Source organism: Salvelinus namaycush, chromosome 3 (assembly GCF_016432855.1).
Source record: "Salvelinus namaycush isolate Seneca chromosome 3, SaNama_1.0, whole genome shotgun sequence".
NCBI classification, from domain to species: Eukaryota; Metazoa; Chordata; class Actinopteri; order Salmoniformes; family Salmonidae; genus Salvelinus; species Salvelinus namaycush.
In genome coordinates, this window is record NC_052309.1 from 2402330 (window position 1) to 2418811 (window position 16482).

The 16482-nt window shown below is 41.6% G+C and overlaps 1 protein-coding gene across 1 annotated transcript in view; it reads left to right on the forward strand.

Moving 5' to 3' along the window:
* Nucleotides 1-16482, forward strand: part of arhgap24 (Rho GTPase activating protein 24) — a 237242-nt gene that overhangs the window by 89903 nt on the left and 130857 nt on the right. The window contains exon 3 of the mRNA XM_038989534.1: nucleotides 6158-6245. Coding sequence (XP_038845462.1) covers nucleotides 6158-6245 — 88 coding nt within the window. The remainder of the gene's footprint in view (nucleotides 1-6157; nucleotides 6246-16482) is intronic.

Genomic DNA, 16482 nt, shown 5'->3' on the forward strand with positions numbered 1-16482 from the left:
TAGACAGTATAGACAGTAGTTATATAGGATGGTGTGTATAGACAGTAGTTATATAGGATGGTGTGTATAGACAGTAGTTATACAGGATGGTGTGTATAGACAGTATGGCCAGTAGTTATATAGCATGGTGTGTATAGACAGTATAGACAGTAGTTACATAGGATGGTGTGTATAGACAGTATGGCCAGTAGTTATATAGCATGGTGTGTGTAGACAGTATAGACAGTATGAATAGAACAGGTGTGTAGTTACATAGGATGAGTCAGTATATACATCTAAAGTGGGTAAAACAGTATGTAAACATTATTAAAGTGACCAGTGTTACATGACTATGTACATAGGGCAGCAGTCTCTAAGATGCAGGGTAGAGTACCGGGAAGTAGCCGGCTAGGAGGTCCTTGATGATCTTCTTGGCCTTCCTGTGACACCGGGTGCTGTATAGTCGTGGCCAAAAGTTTTGAGAATGACACAGATATTATTTTCCACAAAGCTTGCTACTTCAGGGTCTTCAGATATTTTTGTCAGGTGTTACTATGGAATACTGAAGTATAATTACAAGCATTTCATAAGTGTCAAAGGCTTTTATTGACAATTACATGAAGTTGATGCAAAGAGTCAATGTTTGCAGTGTTGACCCTTCTTTTTCAAGACCTCTGCAATCCGCCCTGGCATGCTGTCAATTAACTTCTGGGCCACATCCTGACTGATTGCAGCCCATTCTTGCATAATCAAGGCTAAAACATCTGGGTTGGCAGAGTGTGCTAAAGCAGTGAACAAAACAAACTTAGGGAGGAGGCTTCTAATGTTAACATGCATGAAACCAAGGCTATCACGGTTACAGAAGTCATCAAAAGAGAGCGCCTGGGGAATACGAGTTATATAGGATGGTGTGTATAGACAGTAGTTATATAGGATGGTATGTGTATACAGTATGGACAGTAGTTATATATAGGATGGTGTGTATAGACAGTATAGACAGTAGTTATATAGGATGGTGTGTATAGACAGTTACACAGGATGGTGTGTATAGATAGTAGTTATATAGGATGGTGTGTATAGACAGTAGTTATACAGGATGGTGTGTATAGACAGTATAGACAGTAGTTATATAGGATGGTGTGTATAGACAGTTACACAGGATGGTGTGTATAGATAGTAGTTATATAGGATGGTGTGTATAGACAGTAGTTATATAGGATGGTGTGTATAGACAGTATGGGCAGTAGTAATATAGGATGGTGTGTATAGATAGTAGTTACATAGGATGGTGTGTATAGACAGTAGTTACATAGGATGGTGGGTATAGACAGTATGGACAGTAGTTATACAGGATGGTGTGTATAGACAGTAGTTATATAGGATGGTGTGTATAGACAGTATAGACAGTCGTTATATAGGATGGTGTGTATAGACAGTAGTTATACAGGATGGTGTGTATAGACATTATGGGCAGTAGTAATATAGGATGGTGTGTATAGATAGTAGTTATACAGGATGGTGTGTATAGACAGTAGTTACATAGGATGGTGGGTATAGACAGTATGGACAGTAGTTATATAGGATGGTGTGTATAGACAGTAGTTATATAGGATGGTGTGTATAGACAGTATAGACAGTAGTTATATAGGATGGTGTGTATAGACAGTAGTTATATAGGATGGTGTGTATAGACAGTAGTTATACAGGATGGTGTGTATAGACAGTATGGCCAGTAGTTATATAGCATGGTGTGTGTAGACAGTATAGACAGTATGAATAGAACAGGTGTGTAGTTACATAGGATGAGTCAGTATATACATCTAAAGTGGGTAAAACAGTATGTAAACATTATTAAAGTGACCAGTGTTACATGACTATGTACATAGGGCAGCAGTCTCTAAGATGCAGGGTAGAGTATCGGGAAGTAGCCGGCTAGGAGGTCCTTGATGATCTTCTTGGCCTTCCTGTGACACCGGGTGCTGTACAGTCGTGGCCAAAAGTTTTGAGAATGACACAGATATTATTTTCCACAAAGCTTGCTACTTCAGGGTCTTCAGATATTTTTGTCAGGTGTTACTATGGAATACTGAAGTATAATTACAAGCATTTCATAAGTGTCAAAGGCTTTTATTGACAATTACATGAAGTTGATGCAAAGAGTCAATGTTTGCAGTGTTGACCCTTCTTTTTCAAGACCTCTGCAATCCGCCCTGGCATGCTGTCAATTAACTTCTGGGCCACATCCTGACTGATTGCAGCCCATTCTTGCATAATCAAGGCTAAAACATCTGGGTTGGCAGAGTGTGCTAAAGCAGTGAACAAAACAAACTTAGGGAGGAGGCTTCTAATGTTAACATGCATGAAACCAAGGCTATCACGGTTACAGAAGTCATCAAAAGAGAGCGCCTGGGGAATACGAGTTATATAGGATGGTGTGTATAGACAGTAGTTATATAGGATGGTATGTGTATACAGTATGGACAGTAGTTATATATAGGATGGTGTGTATAGACAGTATATACAGTAGTTATATAGGATGGTGTGTATAGACAGTTACACAGGATGGTGTGTATAGATAGTAGTTATATAGGATGGTGTGTATAGACAGTAGTTATACAGGATGGTGTGTATAGACAGTATGGACAGTAGTTATACAGGATGGTGTGTATAGACAGTAGTTATATAGGAGGGTGTGTATAGTCCACCCGCCTCTTGAGGATTGACCACAAGTTCTCAATGGGATTAAGGTCTGGGGAGTTACCTGGCCATGGACCCAAATTATCGATGTTTTGTTCACCGAGCCACATAGTTATCACTTTTGCCTTATGGCAAGGTGCTCCATCATGCTGGAAAAGGCATTGTTCGTCACCAAACTGTTCCTGGATGGTTGGGAGAAGTTGCTCTCGGAGGATGTGTTGGTACCATTCTTTATTCATGGCTGTGTTCTTAGGCAAAATTGTGAGTGAGCCCACTCCCTTGGCTGAGAAGCAACCCCACACATGAATTGTCTCAGGGTGCTTTACTTTTGGCATGACACAGGACTGATGGTAGCGCTCACCTTGTCTTCTCCGGACAAGCTTTTTTCCGGATGCACCAAACAATCGGAACGGGGATTCATCAGAGAAAATTACTTTACCCCAGTCCTCAGCAGTCCAATTCCTGTACCTTTTGCAGAATATCTGTCACGCTCTGACCTTAGAGAGCCTTTTTATGTCTCTATTTGGTTTGGTCAGGGTGTGATTTGGGGTGGGCATTCTATGTTTTGTTTTTCTATGATTTTGTATTTCTATGTTTTGGTCGGGTATGGTTCTCAATCAGGGACAGCTGTCTATCGTTGTCTCTGATTGGGAACCATACTTAGGTAGCCCTTTCCCTCCTTTCAGTGTGGGAAGTTGTCTTTGTTTGTGGCACTATAGCCTTAAACTTCACGGTCGTTTTTGTATTGTTTATTGTTTTTTTCAGCGTCATCACCTAATAAAAATAATATGAACGCTCACCACGCTGCGCTTTGGTCCTCTTCATTCGACGGCCGTGACAATATCAGTCTGTCCCTGATGTTTTTCCTGGAGAGAAGTGCCTTCTTTGCTGCCCTTCTTGACACCAGGCCATCCTCCAAAAGTCTTCACCTCACTGTGCCTGCAGATGCACTCACACCTGCCTGCTGCCATTCCTGAGCAAGCTCTGTACTGGTGGTGCCCCGATCCCGCAGCTGAATCAACTTTAGGAGACAGTCTTGGCGCTTGCTGGAATTTCTTGGGCGCCCTGAAGCCTTCTTCACAACAATTGAACCACTCTCCTTGAAGTTCTTGATGATCCGATAAATGGTTGCTTTAGGTGCAATCTTACTGGCAGCAATATCCTTGCCTGTGAAGCCCTTTTAGTGTAAACAATGATGATGGCACATGTTTCCTTGCAGGTAACCATGCTTGACAGAGGAAGAACAATGATTCCAAGCACCACCCTCCTTTTGAAGCTTCCAGTCTGTTATTCGAACTCAATCAGCATGACAGAGTGACCTCCAGCCTTGTCCTTGTCAACACTCACACCTGTGTTAACGGTTGAATTACTGACATGATGTCAGCTGGTCCTTTTGTGGCAGGGCTGAAATGCAGTGGAAATGTTTTTTTGGGATTCAGTTAATGTGCATGGCAAAAAGGGACTTTGCAATTCATTGCAATTCATCTGATCACTCTTCATAAAATTCTGGAGTATATGCAAATTGCCATCATACAAACTGAGGCAGCAGACTTTGTGAAAATTAATATTTGTGTCATTCTCAAAACATTTGGCCACAACTGTAGATGTCCTGGAGGGCTAGCATTGTGCTTACACACCATACACAGACCATACATACACACAGACACACACACACACACACACACACACACACACACACACACACACACACAGGCACTCCGTAATACACCAGCCACCGCCACTTTCTCAGGTTTAATACCTGTTCTTTCACCCAGACCCCCCAGGGAAACACAGCTCTTTCATCCAGACCCCCCAGGGAAACACCGAACTTTCTCCAGATCGCCAGAGTTGTTGACGTCACTGCCTTGACCAGAATCCAGGGTAACGCCCCAAAAGACACCCTATTCCCTACATAGTATGGGATCCCTATGGGTTCTGGTCAAAATAGTGCACTACTAGGGTGTGATTTGAGACGCAAACTTTAAGAAATACTTCAGTGATATAAGATTATTTCTTTATTAATTTAAGCATCCCTGAATTATTATTTTTTACAGTCTTTTGATATAAGCATATTTCTTTATGATAATTATTCTGAAGTCATGCTGAGTCCAGAACTAATGCTCTCACACCAGGGCAGATCGTTTGTAAAGTTGCCAGGTTTGCAGTTTGCACAAACATCACTCAACTACTGTATATTGCAGTGCCTACATATACAGTATAGTATATTTATGGATCACAACAGTACTGATATCTCTATGGATCACTACAGTAGTGATCTCTCTATGGATCACTACAGTAGTGATCTCTCTATGGATCATTACAGTAGTGATCTCTCTATGGATCATTACAGTAGTGATCTCTCTATGGATCACTACAGTAGTGATCTCTCTATGGATCATTACAGTAGTGATCTCTCTATGGATCATTACAGTAGTGATCTCTCTATGGATCACTACAGTAGTGATCTCTCTATGGATCACTACAGTAGTGATATCTCTATGGATCACTACAGTAGTGATCTCTCTATGGATCACTACAGTAGTGATCTCTCTATGGATCATTACAGTAGTGATATCTCTATGGATCACTACAGTAGTGATCTCTCTATGGATCATTACAGTAGTGATATCTCTATGGATCATGGATCATTACAGTAGTGATATCTCTATGGATCATTACAGTAGTGATATCTCTATGGATCACTACAGTAGTGATATCTCTATGGGTCACACTCCGACACTCAGACATCATTTACAAACAAAGCATTTGTGTTTAGTGAGTCCGCCAGATCAGAGGCAGTAGGGATGACCAGGGATGTTCTCTGGATAAGTGTGCAAATTTGACCATTTTCTGTCCTGCTAAGCATTCAAAATGTAACGAGTACTTTTGGGTGTATAGTTAATGTAGGGAAGTAAAAGTAAAATTTGTCAAAATATAACCAGTAAAGTAAAATAGAGATACCCCCCAAAACTACTTACGTAGTACTTTAAAGTATTTTTACTTAAGTAGTACTTTAAAGTATTTTTACTTAAGTAGTACTTTAAATTATTTTTTACCTAAGTAGTACTTTAACGTATTTTTACTTAAGTAGTACTTTAAAGTATTTTTTACCTAAGTAGTACTTTAAAGTATTTTTACTTAAGTACTTTACACAACTGATCAGCAGTCAACACAAAATAATTGTGATGAGTTTGATGAGTGTTGATTGATTTCTTTTAAAATAATCTACTGAATAAACAACAGTGTGTATTGGGTTAAGTCTTAAACAACTGTGTGTATTGGGTTAAGTCTTAAACAACTGTGTGTATTGGGTTAAGTCTTAAACAACTGTGTGTATTGGGTTAAGTCTTAAACAACTGTGTGTATTGGGTTAAGTCTTAAACAACTGTGTGTATTGGGTTAAGTCTTAAACAACTGTAGGTATTGGTTGCGTGTTGAAACTCTACCTCTGACTTTCCTCTGTCTTCCTTTTTCTCTCTAGGGGACAATTCTGTTACCTGGAAACAGAGTCACTGAGCATCCCAGCAATGGTGACGAGGGGGGGAAATTCCTGTTTCAGGTCTCTGCAGGTAAGACAAAGAAATAGAGCTGCTTTTTATCTTACGCAAGGCAGAGCAAATCCAGACGTATTATTCACCGGAAAGACCTTAATTCAAGGGCACCTCGTGATGAAAATGACAATAGGGTGACATTGTGACAGAATCCATTATAATCACACCTCCCAAAAACGTAAGGTGTTTGGGAACACTTGCTGTCCCTTGCAGTCACAGCTCAGTAAACACATCTAACACAGGGAACTGTTGTTATTTTCTGAGATGGATCTGTAGTGGTAACAACATTCACTCTCGTCATTGTTTTTGTGGGTCTCTGTGGATTATAAAGACACTACAAATTCAATCAAATCTGCTCTGCTGGAAAAGTCCAATCTTCCTACACTGCAAAAAAATCTTATTTTGATCAAATTATTGTTTTGTTAGACATAATACACATTGTGTCAGTAGGTCTCTTAATAATTCTGACCTCTAATGTCAGGATCCATTTTTCTCTCCTTGCTAGCAGTATATCTTTCTACCACATCATAACAACAGCCCTTTGTAGTTTGAAGTGACACTCAGTGGGAAATGTTTTGATGTTGCACAGCTGGTGAGTCATTGACTTATGCAGTGACTGGGTTCGTCCCAATTGGGGTTTCGCACCCTATTCCCTACATAGCAATGGTTGGAACCAGTTCAGGGAACAGAACATTTTTTGAAGAAAAGAAACAGAACCGGGAATGAAACTGATCTATAGTGTTTTCCGGGAAACAGATGTTTTTTTTTTCTAATCTTGAGAACTGGTCAAAAAAAAAAAAATTCTACATCCCAAAATATTCCTAAAGACTAGTATATATTTCTGTAATTCAGACCGCTCCATGTCCACTCCTCTCTCTCCCTCTCTACCCAGCTGTGAAAGTTCAGATGTATCTCGCCCATGTACTTATCTGACCAATCAAACACTGCTCCAAAGAAAGCTTTTCTATCCGTGCTAATTTGTGGAGTAAATTAATGAGATAAATATAAAAATGGCATTGATTTCACAGGTTTAAAAAAATATATACGAAAAGGAACTATATGAACTGTTACTTGTTGTTGTTGTTGTTGTTCGAACCAGTTCAGAACCGGTTCGGAACATCGGAACGGAACAGAAAGAAATATGGGGTTCTCTTCGGAACGGAACGATTGGATAATCATTTTGGTTCCAACCCCACTACATAGTGCACTAATTTTGAGCAGAGCCCTATGAGCCCTGATCAAAGGTAGTGCACTATGTAGGGTATAGTGTTCCATTTGGGAGTCTTTGTTTGGATACTAGTAGTTTCTTTGATGACCCTTGACATTCTTCCCAGAGCTCAGTGGCTCTTTGAGTGAGACACACACACAAACTGTGGACTTTGACCTTGCAGACCCTGAACCTGCAGTCGGGATGGCCTTGACTAGAGACTAGAGAGTACACAAAGGAAAAGGGAGTCAAGGGAGTCCTGGGAAAAAAATATTTCTAAGCACGGGTTGTGTCCCAAATGGCCCCTTATTCCCTACATCGTTACACTACTTTTGAACAGGGCCAATATGGTTCTGGTCAACAGTAGTGTCCTATATACCCGGACAAATAGGACTCTGGTCAACAGTAGTGTACTATATAGCCGGACAAATAGGACTCTGGTCAACAGTAGTGTACTATATACCAGGATCAATATGACTCTGGTCAACAGTAGTGTACTATATACCCGGACAAATAGGACTCTGGTCAACAGTAGTGTACTATATACCAGGACCAATAGGACTCTGGTCAACAGTAGTGTACTATATACCAGGACCAATAGGACTCTGGTCAACAGTAGTGTACTATATACCAGGACCAATAGGACTCTGGTCAACAGTAGTGTACTATATACCAGGACCAATATGACTCTGGTCAACAGTAGTGTACTATATACCAGGACCAATAGGACTCTGGTCAACAGTAGTGTACTATATACCAGGACCAATATGACTCTGGTCAACAGTAGTGTACTATATACCAGGACCAATAGGACTCTGGTCAACAGTAGTGTACTATATACCAGGACCAATAGGACTCTGGTCAACAGTAGTGTACTATATACCAGGACCAATAGGACTCTGGTCAACAGTAGTGTACTATATACCAGGACCAATATGACTCTGGTCAACAGTAGTGTACTATATACCAGGACCAATAGGACTCTGGTCAACAGTAGTGTACTATATACCAGGACCAATAGGACTCTGGTCAACAGTAGTGTACTATATACCAGGACCAATAGGACTCTGGTCAACAGTAGTGTACTATATACCAGGACCAATATGACTCTGGTCAACAGTAGTGTACTATATACCAGGACCAATAGGACGCTGGTCAACAGTAGTGTACTATATACCAGGACCAATAGGACTCTGGTCAACAGTAGTGTACTATATACCAGGACCAATATGACTCTGGTCAACAGTAGTGTACTATATACCAGGACCAATAGGACTCTGGTCAACAGTAGTGTACTATATACCAGGACCAATAGGACTCTGGTCAACAGTAGTGTACCATCCAGAGAATAGGGTGGTATTTGGGATGAGCCCAGGGCCACAGCTGTAAGACAGCCCGCAGCTGGTCTGTGGGGGAATGCGTGACCAACTCCAATCGATCCACCAGAGAGGAATGTGTAGAGGATGTTGTGTACTGACCCATGATGGAAACACAGAACACTCATCTTTTCCCTTTTCCGGTGTACCCCTCCTTTCTCTCCCTCGCTTCTTTCATTCTGGTGTATCATCCCCGTTGCTCTTATGAAGAAAACAGAATTGAGATCCAAGAGGTTATTGTTCTGTATTCTATTGACTGATCCATGACTGATCTGTTTTCCATTTTGTATTCTATTGACTGATCCGTGACTGATCTGTATTCCATTCCGTATTCTATTGACTGATCCATGACTGATCTGTATTCCATTCTGTATTCTATTGACTGATCCGTGACTGATCTGTTTTCCATTTTGTATTCTATTGACTGATCCGTGACTGATCTGTATTCCATTCTGTATTCTATTGACTGATCCGTGACTGATCTGTATTCCATTCTGTATTCTATTGACTGATCCATGACTGATCTGTATTCCATTCTGTATTCTATTGACTGATCCGTGACTGATCTGTATTCCATTTTGTATTCTATTGACTGATCCATGACTGATCTGTATTCCATTTTGTATTCTATTGACTGATCCATGACTGATCTGTATTCCATTTTGTATTCTATTGACGATCCATGACTGATCTGTTTTCCATTTTGTATTCTATTGACTGATCCATGACTGATCTGTATTCCATTCTGTATTCTATTGACTGATCCATGACTGATCTGTTTTCCATTCTGTATTCTATTGACTGATCCATGACTGATCTGTATTCCATTCTGTATTCTATTGACTGATCCATGACTGATCTGTATTCCATTCTGTATTCTATTGACTGATCCGTGACTGATCTGTTTTCCATTCTGTATTCTATTGACTGATCCATGACTGATCTGTATTCCATTCTGTATTCTATTGACTGATCCATGACTGATCTGTATTCCATTATGTATTCTATTGACTGATCCATGACTGATCTTTATTCCATTCTGTATTCTATTGACTGATCCATGACTGATCTGTATTCCATTCTGTATTCTATTGACTGATCCGTGACTGATCTGTATTCCATTCTGTATTCTATTGACTGATCCATGACTGATCTGTATTCCATTCTGTATTCTATTGACTGATCCGTGACTGATCTGTATTCCATTCTGTATTCTATTGACTGATCCATGACTGATCTGTATTCCATTCTGTATTCTATTGACTGATCCGTGACTGATCTGTATTCCATTCTGTATTCTATTGACTGATCCATGACTGATCTTTATTCCATTCTGTATTCTATTGACTGATCCATGACTGATCTTTATTCCATTCTGTATTCTATTGACTGATCCGTGACGGATCTGTATTCCATTTTGTATTCTATTGACTGATCCGTGACGGATCTGTATTCCATTTTGTATTCTATTGACTGAACCGTGACTGATCTGTTTTCCATTTTGTATTCTATTGACTGATCCGTGACGGATCTGTATTCCATTTTGTATTCTATTGACTGAACCGTGACTGATCTGTTTTCCATTTTGTATTCTATTGACTGATCCGTGACGGATCTGTATTCCATTCTGTATTCTATTGACTGATCCATGACTGATCTGTATTCCATTCTGTATTCTATTGACTGATCCGTGACTGATCTGTTTTCCATTTTGTATTCTATTGACTGATCTGTATTCCATTCTGTATTCTATTGACTGATCCGTGACTGATCTGTATTCCTTTGAATACAATCAAGAACCAAGGCTTGTTCTCTCATGGGTTATTGTGACGGTTCTTTATTTCAGTCAATACAATGTGCCCTTGAGTTCTTCTATTTGGGTTATTAAAATGAATAAGTGGAGCTTGTCTGAACAGTGGCTGTGCTGCTTTGATTGTGAGTCTGTGTGTCTCAGCCTTTGTTTTTGGAGAGTCGTGTCCTTGCAGCCTATCTATCTAATGATTTGCACTAGCCAAGTGGTAGACGTATCAGTTTCAGGGTAACTTTGTGGATTTTTTTTGTTGCCTTTGTTACTGTTTTGTAACTTTTTGAATTAGTCCATTCATTGACATTTCCTGTAAGGCATGCATCACCCCTTCCACTCAATGTGGTGTTTCTATTACAGTGCGTAGTGTGTGTGGCCCACTGGACTAAATATTCCTGGCATCTGGGTTGTCCTCTAATTCATACAGCCAGCCTGCTAACTCGAAAACATTTCATCCTCACATAGTGAATGCTGTTTCATTCACTAGAAGACGTTGTGCATGTGATGCCAGGAACAGGGAGAAAGAGATGATTTTCCGTAATTTGGACCAGTGTATTTTCCTGTCAATCACTTTTTTGTACGTCCCAAATGGTATCCTATGGGCCCTTGTCAAAAAGTAGTACACTACATAGGGAATAGGGTGCCAACACGTTGTGAATAATTGCTTATATTGTTCATGTGGACTCTGTTACATGAGAGAACAAAACATATGGCTTTAGTTTGAGGATGAGTGATGGCCGAACACATGGGCATATGTCTTTGTGTTTGGCACACACAATAAACGATATACTGTATGTATTTCAACAGAGAATAGAGCAACTTGTAGGTTTCTAGGTAAAGCACAGACCTACACACTCCTTCCTGAGAGCATCACTGATAATGACGGTAGATTATATGCAAGGCAAGCTGTGTTTCGTCCTACAGCTATAAATCTCTACTTGGTCATGTGGAATAAATGGGCATATTCCGTTGAACCTTTTAATTAGATTTATATATCAAAACAACATCTGACCTGAATGATAAATGAAGTGATGGCTGAGATATAAACACTAGAGAGGAGCATAAATCATGTTTTTAATCAGCAACTATCTTTTCTGTTCTGAAGTGACTTGTTACTCACAATAAATCGTTCCGGCTGTTGCCGTAGACCAGGGTTGGGCAACTTTGATGAGAGTGTGGGGCCACAAAATATGAGGGGCCCCAGTGGCTCGCTGGTCTGCAGTCAACTGATTTGTGCAATCAATCCACTTGTGCAGTTAAACTACTTAACTCTCTTAACTAAATCCATTATACCAGAAGCCAGGGCCAGTTTTTGTCTTTTGGTGGGCCTAAGCACCTTGCGGGCAAAACATTTTAGTGGCCCCCGTCGTGACGGCCGGAGAGGAGAAAGTACGTTTTAAAGTTCATTTCCTGCAATTCTACACATTTTGCCATGGAGCCTAGAGAAAATGTTGCAATTTTATAACAAATGTCATGAATTCTACACATTTTGCCACAGGGCCTAGAGAAAATGTAGCAATTTTATAAATAATGTCATGAATTCTACACATTTTGCCAGGGTGCAGAAAGAAGAAAAAATATATATTTTTACTGCAAATTTCCTGCAATTCTATCAATTCTATTCAGTTTGCCATGACATATTCCATGTTAATGGTGGTATCTGAGTGAAAGAGACTAACAAAATAAATGTGGGGCCTGGGTACGTGATTACTACACATTTAGGTAGTTGAGTAGACTCTTAATTAACTTAATTAACTGACAGTCAATTAAGTGACTGTCAGTGATAGACATAACAGGAGGAAAACTGCTGAAACACAAACACATTTAGAAATGGCACCTAGTCTATTGCTCCATGGACCTACACAATGGAATGTGGTTGCCCATCCCTACAGTAGAGTGTCACAGCCTGTCACAGCCCAAAGTAGACTGATAAAGCAGCTCTAGTTTCATAAACAAATCAGCTGTCAGAAAGGAGAAATTATTACCCGTGTGGCCAGCTGTAGCTTTCCAATATATCACCCATGTTTTATAAACCTTGTGACCGGGTTTTGACAAGGTTAATGCATGGCACTTTAATCAATTATATCATTGGTGTTTAACCCTTATCCGTTTGACAAGGTTTCAATACAGGTGGTATGCAAGTGTGGTTTATACATGACACGTTAGTCAATCATATCATTGCAGTTTTTTTGTCATCTGAATGACAATCAATCAAGTTTTGTTGTGTCACATATTCAAAATGGAATAAGGAATGAAGTTAACTTTATTTTTAGAACAGGCAAACCAGCAACCACCAGGGAATTTGAAATGCAAATATTGCTTCCAAGAATAGCTTTATGTCTCTTTTCTTAGTCATAAAGACCTGTAGCGTTGTCCTTGTCTTAGAAAAGAGAGAAGGTTGAGCTGAAAGTGACATTGCTGGGGAAGCTGTGGGTGAGAGGGAGAGATGGTTCCTCTTTAAGGGAAACAGTAGGCGAGAGAGATGGTTCCTCTTTAGGGGAAACAGTAGGCGAGAGAGAGATGGTTCCTCTTTAAGGGAAACAGTAGGAGAGAGGGAGATGGTTCCTCTTTAGGGGAAACAGTAGGCGAGAGAGAGATGGTTCCTCTTTAGGGGAAACAGTAGGCGAGAGAGAGATGGTTCCTCTAAGGGAAACAGTAGGTGAGAGAGAGAGATGATTCCTCTTTAGGGGAAACAGTAGGCGAGAGAGAGATGGTTCCTCTTTAGGGGAAACAGTAGGCGAGAGAGAGATGGTTCCTCTTTAGGGGAAACAGTAGGTGAGAGAGAGATGGTTCCTCTTTAGGGGAAACAGTAGGTGAGAGAGAGATGGTTCCTCTTTAGGGGAAACAGTAGGTGAGAGAGAGATGGTTCCTCTTTAAGGGAAACAGTAGGTGAGAGAGAGATGGTTCCTCTTTAAGGGAAACAGTAGGCGAGAGAGAGATGATTCCTCTTTAGGGGAAACAGTAGGCGAGAGAGAGATGGTTCCTCTTTAGGGGAAACGGTAGGCGAGAGAGGGAGATGGTTCCTCTTTAGGGGAAACAGTAGGCGAGTGAGAGATGGTTCCTCTTTAAGGGAAACAGTAGGCGAGTGAGAGATGGTTCCTCTTTAAGGGAAACAGTAGGCGAGAGAGAGATGGTTCCTCTTTAAGGGAAACAGTAGGTGAGAGAGAGATGGTTCCTCTTTAAGGGAAACAGTAGGTGAGAGAGAGAGATGGTTCCTCTTTAAGGGAAACAGTAGGTGAGAGAGGGAGATGGTTCCTCTTTAGGGAAACAGTAGGTGAGAGAGAGATGGTTCCTCTTTAGGGGAAACAGTAGGCGAGCGAGAGATGGTTCCTCTTTAAGGGAAACAGTAGGCGAGAGAGAGATGGTTCCTCTTTAAGGGAAACAGTAGGCGAGAGAGAGATGGTTCCTCTTTAGGGGAAACAATAGGCTGGGACACTGAGTCATGTGGAAGGAAGAACACCTGCTGTCTGTGTTCCGGTAAACCATAACCATAGAATTGGAGTGTTAGACTGGACCAGTGAAATATATCTGTGATGTGAGTGGCTTTGACCCTTCTTGTAATTCTACGTCTAGGAATTCATTACCCCCCCCCCCCCCCCAGACAGACATGGCATGGGTCTGCCTAGCTGGCATTGAGCCCTAAACTCTGGATCCTTGATCATTCTAACATTCGTAGTGTACTACTTTTATCAGAATGCATGTTTAATACAATCCTTCATTCTGAGTGGTACGTAAGTGTGAATATTGGAACGGAGCCTGGGTCAGCCTAGCAGCAGCCCTGAGCTCTGGTTCCTGCTCCTGTCACAGCACCCGGGTAATCGGGGTCTATAATGCCAGTGTAATGGGGGTCCTCAGTCTCTGGGGTTGCATCATATTATTCTCACTTTCAATGGGCTCAGTCTATCTCTTTATAGCTGCCTGACACACACACACACACACACACACACACACACACACACACACACACACACACACACACACACACACACACACACACACACACACACACACACACACACACACACACACACACACACACACACACACACACACACACACACACAGTGTTGAATCATATTATCGTCACCTTTGGTTATGGCTTAATTACAGTGAGCCAGGAGGGGGTAGAGGAGGGCTATTCATTATCTCTGTCTCCCCACATACAGAGAGCTGTGTGTGTGTGTGTGTGTGTGTGTGTGTGTGTGTGTGTGTGTGTGTGTGTGTGTGTGTGTGTGTGTGTGTGTGTGTGTGTGTGTGTGTGTGTGTGTGTGTGTGTGTGTGTGTGTGTGTGTGTGTGTGTGTGTGTGTGTGTGTGTGTGTGTGTGTGTGTGTGCGCGCGCGCGGCAGACAGACAGACAGACAGACAGACAGGAGCAGACATGGAGGTCATGTGCTTGAGCGATTTACAGTCTTGCTAATTTTATTTAGGGGTTAATGTTTGACAAGAAGCTGACAGGGGGGAGGAGGGAGGTAGAGAGGGAGGTGAGGAAGCAGCCAATGTCAACGTCAGGGTCATAGCTGTAGTATAGCTGTTCAGCCTTTTAAAGCCACAGGATTTCATGGCAACGATGGCAGTATTTCAGTAGTGTGTCGCCGCTCTTACCACACAGGATCCCTATGGATTTAGGAGGGATTTCAGTGTGCAGTTTGAGAGAGAGAGAGAGAGCATAGATTATTACTTGTAAAGTAACTGCTTTTTCTTTCAAATCAATGTTGGTGTTGGTTTGTATGCACCGGGCAACGTTTGTATGCAGCAGGTAATGTTTGTATGCAGCTCTGTAATGTATATCATGTAGTCAATGGCAACAGCATCCTGTAGACCTCCCCCTACATTCCACTTAGTAATGTAATACTGTATTCTGCCAGGCTAGGGCTTTATGTACCAGAACGGTGGGCAATGTGCCTTTTCCTGGCATTGGGCTGGTCATTTATTACTGTGACTTTGTTCTCTTTCTGTGCCAGTTTGAGGCCATGCATGTGGCATGTGGATGACCTGCCCATATCCCATCATGCCCGGGCATCTGGTGTAAGCCCTCAGAGCAGCGTGAAGCACAGGATTCGTTCAGGAGTGTGCACGCGCTCACAACGTACGCCTCATAACTCTTTTGGGGAGGGTGTGCTGATGTTTTTTGTTAAAGAACAAGACAGTATGGTTACTTAATCTGCAATACCAGCATAGCGTATTGTGAGAGAGTTACAGAATAATAATGAAATGGCTGACACTATCAAGCTGTGTTCCACAACAGTAGGCAGAAAGCCAGTAATACATTGGGTCCATATTTCTGCCTGTAAGAGAGGTACTGTTTTGTCCACCTTTCCAGTAGAAAGTTATACAATCCTTATCGGCAGTAGTCCTGTGGAAGTTGACTGTATTACCCGAGAGAGAGCAGTAGTCCTGTGGGAGTTGACTGTATTACCCGAGAGAGAGAGCAGCAGTAGTCCTGTGGGAGTTGACTGTATTACACGAGAGAGAGAGAGCAGCAGTAGTAGTCCTGTGGGAGTTGACTGTATTACCCGAGAGAGAGAGAGCAGCAGTAGTCCTGTGGGAGTTGACTGTATTACACGAGAGAGAGAGCAGCAGCAGTAGTCCTGTGGGAGTTGACTGTATTACCCGAGAGAGAGAGCAGCAGTAGTCCTGTGGGAGTTGACTGTATTACCAGAGAGAGAGAGAACAGCAGTAGTCCTGTGGGAGTTGACTGTATTACCAGAGAGAGAGAGCAGCAGAAGTCCTGTGGGAGTTGACTGTATTACCCGAGAGAGAGAGCAGCAGTAGTCCTGTGGGAGTTGACTGTATTACCAGAGAGAGAGAGAGCAGCAGTAGTCCTGTGGGAGTTGACTGTATTACACGAGAGAGAGAGCAGCAGTAGT